Below are 9883 nucleotides of genomic sequence, written 5' to 3'. Positions count from 1 at the left end.
TTTTAAAACAAATGCTAATATTTAATATTTACAGGAGTTTAACTTAAACATTCACTGAAAAAAACAGAGCAACTGTGCCTTAATTAAACTTCTGGTTTAAATTGGTCATTAAAGCACAAAGCCCCAAGTAATTTCTTACTTCTTTTTTCAGTTATTGGCTGCCAAGATCAAAGTTCCTTCTTCACAACTGTTTCACCTAGTAGCAACATACAACAGCATATTACATTGGGAATAACCCACATTCAAACAGTCAACTGTACAGATTACCTTTAACAAGGAGAAGCAATCTCACAAATAAATTCTTCACGTTTGCCAATTTATTTTTCCTGCCTCTGAGAGATTACTACAAACTAAGCACCTAAGAAAGCACAATAATTGAACCCAGACATTACGAGAAACTCAGAAAGTGTTTAACCAATATTCCATCAGGAAACTGTCTCCTTCTGTTAAGGCATCTCACAACATAAGGTCTGAGGGTTGCCCTCCCCAAATAAGATGAGTTCAAAAAGCTCAAACAAGGAACACTTGTTACTCTACACCTGACAACACCTCTATACACTGTGAACAAAACAGCTTGCTGTAGATATTCCCAATGAACAGCTGCAGCATAGGATTTTTATCTTAATTTTATTTTCTAAAATGTGACCTGCATGCAGTTTTATTTCTGATATCAGCACCACTGACTCTATAACCAGTACATCCTCTGAGAAGATGTACTTCTTCAGTGATCATTTAATTACTAAGATGCTAGAGAGTTTACAAAACTTTAGAAAGTCTTAGGAATTTCTCCCTGGAAAACCTTGATCCCTAGTCTATTACACAAAGATACTGCACTGTATTCAGAGGAAAATACTGTTCCCCCTGACAATAATTATCTAATGACTGTTCATTTAGTGCATTTGTCAAATCTTGTCCTGCAATGCTGGTTTCTTTCAAACAATCTAGGACATCGACAATTCTTTGCTTCTTGCCTCTTGCACAGATCCCTCAGAAATGGCTGGAGCTCAGGTTCTCCTCCACTCACACAGGACCGAGGACACAGACATCCATTCAGGCTGTGTCTCCACTACCCACTGCACTAGCTGAGGTAGCAAAAGCTAATTAGCCTCCCCCGGCATCTTACTGAGGCAAAATATTCCAGAATAAGTCACATGAATACTTCTTGCATTCAGGACAGCACAATGGCCTTGCAAAGCAGTTGTGGCACATCTCTGACCTGCTGTGTCTCAGCTTGCTTAGGGTGGTAACTGGTAGTCTTCTGATCTCTGATTTGAAGGGTTAATCCTACCTGCTCTTTGGACGATGACTCCAGGTTAGTCTGAATCCTTATGTGCAGAAGGAAGAAGCTCTAGGCAAGAATAAGTTTCTGGACAGTTCTGAAATGCTATTTCCAAAGGCACTAAATTCCACATGCAGAGTAAAAGACATTGCTCTTTCTTATGGTGCAGATGAAACAGATTATGTCCAGTTTATTTATAAAAGTTTTATACACCTGAAACATCACAAACATTTACAACTTTCCTGCTTTGAGTTCTGAAAAGATGGAGTCATACAATTACACTGCTGTCTCCTTTGACTCCAATGTCTGTTGTGGCTTGAAGTTCAGTATCTCTTTATATGTAATGCCTGAAAAACAACAGAATAAACAGTGTTGCTGGTCTAATCAGAAAAGGAGCTGCGCAGACATGAGCAAGATGCAACCCCCAGCACGCTCAGGGTCTGATCTACGTCAGGAAGACAGAGACCTCTTCAGGCCAAAAAGAGAGAAAGTACATAAAGTAAGGGAATCAAGGGTCGTTTATCACCATTTCAGAGTTGAGGTAGCCCAACAGTGCAATATTAGAGGTTCTTTCCAAGGGATGCAAGCATTGAATTTACAGTATAGGGTGCAACATCCCCAGAAAGACCTACTGAATACATCAGCTTTAAAAGTCAAGTCCTCACTTAAAAGCCAAAATACAAACCTCTGACATCAGATGGAAACTAGATTCAGACTTAAATCTCTGCTCAGATGCATATGTTTTCTCTCCCTAAGAGAATCTAACTTAAAATTAAAGTCAGAAACTGTTGCAGTCCTATAGAGCAAACAGTTGAGGAATCTGTTCACTTGTCCTTTCTACTGCAAGGAACATATTACAGAAATGGTTTTTTTCCTATGTTGCAGAAGATGGGAGGACAGACACATGAAGAAGGAAGAGAAGAATGAAGACACCAAGGAGGACAAGAAGAGTCTCTGTTAGGAGACAGAGAAGGAAATCTTCTGGATGGTTCCAAGAGGACGTAATAATAGGCACATTGGTTTATCGGCAGTATTTCTCTATCTTAACACTATCTATTTACTCTGTTCCATCAAAAGTAGAGAAGGTAATTTGTAAAGGAGAATATTCCTATTTCTGGATGACCTTTCTATCTGGTCATTTTGAAAACATCCCAAAACTAAACTCACGCTTCCACTCATCTAGCGGAAGATCCATGTTATCAAATGTGTCATCATATTTCTCAGCTTCAATTTCTTCCTCAGGATCGTGAATTGGTTCAAAGTAAGGATGCATCAAAGCCTCAGCTGCTGTGACTCGCTTCTCTGCATCCAGCACCAGCATCTTCTCCAAAAGGTTTACAGCTGTTGAACAGAAAACAAACAGTGCACTCAAACCAAAGCACTGATGCCCTAGAGATATTTCAAATAAATACACTGAGTTATAAAGCAGAATCCTTGGGTGTTCTTCCTGTAGCCAGTGGGGCCCATCTGCATGACAGATAGTGTGAGCAAGTGGGGATGTGTACAAAGCCTGATGGAAAGCAGAGATGCTCCCTTGCTTCTGTAAGCAAATCAGCCACATCACTAATGACTTCTCTGCTCCAGGACCACTGTGCTTGGGGCTTTCCCAGGTGTCACTGCAGCCACTGTGTTAAGTGTGTCTAAGGTACAGCACAACCTGACAGCAGCAGAATGAACAGGTGGGTATAGAGCTAATGGGATCTGCTCTGTGTGTGACCAAATCCAAGCTCAAGTGCATTTTGAAGTTCACTAAGACAAGTCAGTTGTCTGTGCTCAGAATCTCAGCACTGACTTCCTGGAGGTGTTTAAAAGACTTACAGATAGGATGCTTAGGAGCATGGTTTAAGCATTGGTCTTGGCAGAGTTAGTTTATGGTTGGACTCAATGATCCTAAAGGTCTTTTCCAACCAGAACAATTATGTAATTCTATGACTTTATCTGCTATTCATTTTTCACCCCAGCCAAAATTACTCATGAAAATCTTGTGTGTTCCTTGCCAGTGGATTTTGGATAAAGTTCACTGTTAGACTGTCAAAATGGGCTAGTGTAAACAGATATGATGAATGATTTGTTTATTCTCTGTTTTTCTACCCTGAAAGAACGTTCCTGGGTTGGGTGGAGCAGCTGAAAGGAAGAGGAGGCAGCAGTGTGGTACAGAATGCTGTAACTCCTGCTTGATTCTCTACAGTCTTCTCTCCCAGACCATGAGCAGCTAATTGTTCTCCACACAAGGAGGAGTCAGATGGACACAGAAGTGATAGGAAGAAATGTCTAAAAACTAGATGTAAATGCACAGAAGTTGCTATAGCTGAGAAGATCAGAGAGCTAACCGTGCAGTCAGGGTAAGAGCTGCTTATTAACCATGTTAATTTCTGGTTTACGTGAACATATAATTTTAACTTCTTCAATTGGGAGATTCAATTATCCCAATTGATACTCTAATAAAAATGGCTTTGTGAGTGTTCAGGTCACAGGGGAATGGATAAGTTTGGGGCAGAGCTCTGGCTGCTTTGAGTCATGTCACAGTTATGCACACTTGGTATACTCCCCTGGCTTTTATATCTCTCAAATCCAAGCCAGTGCTTCTCAGGAATGCACACATGTTTCTCAGGATGTATTCACTCCTTGACTGAAATGTCAACTTTATATTTACTTGCATTTCTACTGTAGATCAGACTGAAGTTTCAGAAGTACATTTCAAATACAATACACAGAAAAATATCTTACATACATTTAGTTTCCCAGGGCTCCTGAGAAAGCTGCTCCAGAAACACAACTAAGCAGATGCTGGATTGGAGCCCAAACCACAAAATATCCTTTTCTGACTCTTCTAAGAAACATCTGATTCTGGGCAGTGTCTATATTTGGCAAAATTCAGCCACAAAAATCAAAGTTATGAATTACAGAAAGCAAGAAATAGAAAAGCACAAGAATCATCACATAACTGATCACTTGACTGATGCTGCTGCTGCCTCTGATGCAAACAAAAGAACAAGACAAACTGCACACACTGTCTTACCCAAAGGATTCGCATTCTTCAAGATGGATGCAAAATCTTTTTTCTGGACTTTTGGGAGGCTTTTGATATAGTTTTTTGCCTTAAAAGAAACATTAATATTAAATTAGACCTTTGCTGCCTTTGTAATGTGGAAACATTAACTATATTTTTAATAGGTAATTCAAAAGTGCTTTGATAGCACATTGTACAAATGAATTTTATTAGGGTCATAAACAATGATTATATTCACCTCCTTGTTGAAATGAACTTCTGCTTTAAAATCAAGCCTTAAAACTATGATTAAGAAATGATAATGTAAAGTTTTAATTATTAGTGCTAAATATTTAATGTGTTAATTGAAATAAATATGTATGCATACTTTGAAAGAATGTCAAAGTGAATTTACATTAATCTCTAGAAGTGAACTTTATACAGTAATTACTATTTAAATTGTATAGTTACTCTAATGATTCATTTTAGGGTTTTTTTATAGTAGGTAGTTAAGGATTCTAGAACATCCAAACAAGAATAGGAAAGAGAGTCAGAGACATTTGCAGGGTAACTGGGTTTTCTGAATAGGTTCATGTTTTCAGTACATTTCCAATAAAGGTAGTAATGCAGCAGCTCAACTGGTTATATGGTGCACATTGGAAACTTTGAAGTATTTAAATGTAAATGTAAAGTTATCATTTTCTGTGCCTCCTTAATGTTCAGTGCCTATTCAGGGTGTGCCTCTTCAAGGCAGAGATCTCATCAGAGGTAATTTCATCATCTTAGCCAGTCCAAGAACTGAGCATGGCTTAAGTCATATTAATACATGTCAAATCAACTGAAAAAGCAGAATACTCACATCTTGACTCTGCAGTTTTTGAACAAAATCTTGAGTTGGTGTACCCGTTATTTTCATTATTTCTGTGAGTTGGTCCAGATCTGAATGCCAGAAATAAGGAACAAAGTCTTCCACCATAAAAATGAAACACCTTGCAAAAATTGTGAATTTATTCACTATTGGAAGCAAAAATCATAATGCAAGGACCGAGTAGAAGATTTATAAAAGATGAGATTGAAGTTCTCCTTTTTTCCTGCAAAAGGCAAAGACACTGAAAGGACCCAAAATAAAGTATCCTGTAACTTGGGAACAGGTACATGTATAATCTGTAAAATCCTCTTAATATTATCAGGTCTCTCCTGTATTTTTGGTCAAAATCAATTAAAAAGTATTGGAGTATCTGAAAAATCAACACATGTATTACATGCATTGCCCTGCCATATCCAATACTTAAGTGAAATAGAGATAGGAAAAATCACAGGGTACATCAGGAGGTAAGATAAACAGAACAAAAATTAGAGGAAACCAGTTACTCCTCCTTCATGTGGAGAAACTTCAAAGAAAATAAATTAATTCCTCTCCTTCTCATTTCCAGAGGCTGCAATGTTGGATAAATTGGGGTAAGGCACCAGAACACATCCTTGTCTTCTGTGTCCTAAACCAGCACAGATTAATCAGCAACAATAGTAGATGTTTCAAAGAAGAAACACCATATTCACATGAGGCTAATGCTGCAGAGAACAGCTTTATGACTAGTTTGCTACTCTTGTAAGAGCAGCAGGAGAGAAGCTAGAAGCTAGATCAGTGCACGACACATGAAGATTCTACCAACTTCTGCAGAAAAAGGCAATGGTGGGTAATGCTGATGAAATGAAATAAATAAAAAAACAAAGTCCCACACCAAGTTTGCAGGATAACCTATTCACCTTACTACGTTCTTTGCCAGGCATGTTAGTATTTCTTGTTCAGAACTAAAATATGTACAGCTGAAAAAAATTGATATATTCTACTTTTCCATAGTCCCTGTCATATTTTTTGTGAACACATTCTTCTTTATTTTTTCACACTTCTACTCACAAAATGATAATAATATGATCCATGCAATGAAGTCCTAATCTTACATGTAAGTACTTAAACAGAAATGTAACTAAAATTAAACTATTATGATTATGGAAACAAGCATTTGCATACAAGAAATTTATTGACTTGAACTCTACAAGGGGGGAAGCAGTGTAAAATGATTAAGCTGAGCTGTCGAACATGCAAAGATGGGAAACAAAAAAACAAGTAAAAAATGCTTGCTGTCTTCTATTAACACCATCCTCTATTAACTGTCACAACTACTACTGCCAATGAAGGATCACTTGAGGTTGAATTATAGCTTAGTCTTAACTATTCTCTTTCTCAGCAATGAAATGACAGGACTAGATGTGTCCTGTAAATCTACACCATCTAAGTCTGTATAATACAGTAAAATCTTCTGTGTTCTGGAGCTGTGGAATCTACTACTAAAAAAAATATCTAAATATGCCTTTTCTATCATCACAAAAGCTTTCACCTGATGATTTGAGATGTGACTCAAAGATCCCATCTCTAGTGAAAAAGTTCAGTAATACAAGTCTTAATTTGCAGATGTGCAAAACTGGAACAGCAATCAAATAACCCATCAGTGAGAAAGGTGAAAGCCATTTTACTATTCATTTGAATTTATGCTCATCAGTTTCTGAACAGACCTACTGTGTCACATAGGAACGTCTCTTAATTTTCTCACATTAATGTCATAAATTCACTGAAGGATACGATCATTTCCTTTGAACAGAGGCCTCCCTGTTATCATCTCAGCCATTATACAGCCCACAGACCAGATGTCAACTGAAAAAAAGACCAACAGACACATTAAATTGCTGTCCATTTAAACGTACATAAATTTTAATTTAAAACATTAATTTTAAAGAAGTGTAAATTAACATTTATAGCCTGTTACACAATAAATGAGTGCCTGGCCAAATATGATCAACAGTATAGGTAAAACTACCAGCCTTTCTAATCTGTCAACTGGAGATAATCTGCTAATAAGCAGAATCAGTTTCTCAATAACAAGCAGATGCACATCGGAAGTAAATTTTCGATGCTTTCCAAAACCTCCATATTTATCCTAGCATGACTTGGATTTCCTCCTTCTGCCTTTTGCCCCTCTCTGGTCGAGTTATAGTCAGCACATCTGTGCAGGAAGATGACAGCGCAGAACACAAGAACACAGACCAGACTGTCACATCTGGATTCATTTATACTGCTTTTTTCCAACCATCTGGGCACTTCCTGTTACTCTCTGAAAATATACAAAAAAGCCCTCAAACTCACAACCACCAAACTATTGCCTGCAATTTAGCTACAAGGAAGTTTTGCATAATTAAACTGCAATTTCCACCTCTAAGTTCTCATTCACTTCAGGAACAAAGACTTGCTTATATATTGCTTGATTTAGTGAAGACTTTTCCGAAGAGCTGCTGACCTGTTTGTGTATAATGCATCCAGTTAAGTATGACCTCTGGGGCTCTGTACCACCTGGTGACCACGTAACCTGTCATCTCACTGTCTGTATGCCTTGCCAATCCAAAATCCAGAATCTGTATTGGAAGCACAAAGAACATCCTGATTAGACATCTGGTTATCTATTTTATACAGACTTCACAAATGCAGAAGATAAAAGAACTAGAGCGTTCTGCAGAGATTGGCTTCTCTTTGCATCTTTTTTCTCATCAAAGTGTCATGTTCTCATCTGAAAAATAAAGAGAGAAGCAGCAAGGAGCTGTAAGATTTTTTTTCCATGTTAGATATTCCTACAGCAACACTAAAAGCTGTAAAACCAATAAGAAAATAATACATTCTTCAATTACTGATTAAAAAAATAAGGGTCCCATTCAATGCAAAAAAATTCCCTGGCCACAGAATGACTACCATAGCTTGTTAGGGCTAAAAGAAAAGCACCCATCTTAGGTGGTATTCATTGCTGTCATGCCCCAGGTGACACAGTTATTCAAGAGTGCATTCCAATAATACTCTGAAGTAAGAAAAAAATAATTATTTTTGTTTTTTGAGTTTTCATCCAAGGGAAAACTTAATCTAGGTCACACTGAAAATACACAACAAGAGTAGGGAATGATAATTATTTAGCCCCACTGAATTCTCCCAACTTACTGCATCAACTACAGAACAATTCTCTGTAAGAAACACAAAGTCAATTTTTTTAAAGGATTACACACAACTCAGCTGATTTCTAAGACTCTCAGATACTTATCTCTAGATATAGCAATGTGTACAGCAGCAAAATTAAAAATTAATTTTCTGTCCTTCTACCATCTGTTAGAAAATTGGCTAATGTAAAGGCCCACTTGTATGGATCTTCAAAAGATGGTGCCAAAACATGAAGCCAACAGCAAGGAACACTCTTGGAATGAGAGTGAGTAGTTTATCAGGAAGTTAATGCTCCTAACAAGAAGCACGGGTCTTGAGTAAGTAAAGTCTATTCAAGATAAACCATCATCAAGCACAGATACTTGAATATGTAACTTTGCATGAACAGCCACCAGTTTATATGTGTTTCAAGCCCCATATCAGGACACAAAAGCTCCCATTCAACCCTACTGTTGTTTTGCGAGGATGCCTAGGCCAGTCACAATTCAAACACAGGATAGAAGATGTAGCTTGATTCTGTAATTAGCTGAAAAACCCTGATGACCCTTTTGGATTGTTTGAGCTAAGAGAGGAGAGGCAACAAAAACAATTCAAAAAATTAATTATGATCTATTACAATACAATAACAGAATTAACTGGGGACTGGAAGCAGTCTGAGGCTACTATCTCTACACTCAAGAGAATAAACCATATGCATAAAATAAGCAGTGTTGAGTACTATGTAATTCTACTTGATAATAAATAATTGGCTTTTTTATAACAAAGTCTTTCTACACAGCAAAATAGATGCATTTTTGCTAGGTCAGGGTACACTGTGTAATTATTTCCAAAGTACAAATATTATCCACTTTAACAGGCTTTGGAAGATTTCCAATGCTTGTAAGAAACTGCAATTAGAGCTGGTCAGACTCAGTATTTCAGTTAAATGATTCAGGAGGCTTGAGGTGACAAATGTGCAGGAGAAGAATTACTACTCAGACAGACCCTACATTTCCAAGGAAGTGGCAACATCTACACTGCAGGAGAAGCAACTTGCTGCAACAGGTGCTACAGCCTCAGTCTTCAACGGCACATGCCAGCTAAGTCCAGTTTCCATACTGGGAAGGGGTATGGGTGTGCACCATCCTTCTATCCATCCTTGGATGGAAACCCCAATAGGTAGTTCTTGGCTCCAGAGTGATCACAGGAATTGATTATCACCTTTGCCATTCATATGAAATGCACATTTATGTCAGTTAAAATAGGAGGTGAATAGATTCTGACTATTCAGGGCTCTATTTCTTAAATAAATAAATAATAATTCCTGTGCTGACTGAAGTCGCTACTGCCCATATGATCCTCTTCCCTTTCATTTTCCAGCATTCCCCTATTTCTCCATGACTCCTCAAAGCCTGTGGGCTGCAAGCCTGACCCACCACTGAAACCAGCCAGTACATCTACAGCTGCCGCACCCGCTGTCTCCTGTGGTGTGTTTCTAACACAGCTTACTGGTTTTTTCAAATACATGTATCCTACCTTCAATTCACAGTCTTCATTCACTGCCAGGTTTCCAGGCTTTAGATCCTGTAATCAAATTTGAAAT

General features: G+C 37.9%; 1 protein-coding gene across 1 annotated transcript in view; it reads right to left on the bottom strand.

Annotated features, from left to right (window-relative positions):
- Positions 1-1555: 1555 nt before the first annotated feature.
- MAPK12 (mitogen-activated protein kinase 12) overlaps positions 1556-9883 on the bottom strand; it is a 31928-nt gene continuing 23600 nt past the window's right edge. Inside the window, exons 6-12 of the mRNA XM_010003399.1 lie at positions 9817-9864; positions 7619-7733; positions 6907-6978; positions 5128-5207; positions 4299-4377; positions 2447-2620; positions 1556-1626 (exon numbers count right to left, since the gene is read on the bottom strand). Of these exons, the coding sequence (XP_010001701.1) occupies positions 1556-1626; positions 2447-2620; positions 4299-4377; positions 5128-5207; positions 6907-6978; positions 7619-7733; positions 9817-9864 (639 nt within the window). The remainder of the gene's footprint in view (positions 1627-2446; positions 2621-4298; positions 4378-5127; positions 5208-6906; positions 6979-7618; positions 7734-9816; positions 9865-9883) is intronic.

The sequence above is a fragment of the Chaetura pelagica genome, unplaced genomic scaffold (assembly GCF_000747805.2).
Source record: "Chaetura pelagica isolate M959 unplaced genomic scaffold, ChaPel_1.0 scaffold57, whole genome shotgun sequence".
In the NCBI taxonomy this organism is placed as follows: domain Eukaryota; kingdom Metazoa; phylum Chordata; class Aves; order Apodiformes; family Apodidae; genus Chaetura; species Chaetura pelagica.
The sequence above is the reverse complement of the archived record's forward strand: the minus strand, read 5'-3'. Positions and strand labels throughout refer to the sequence as shown.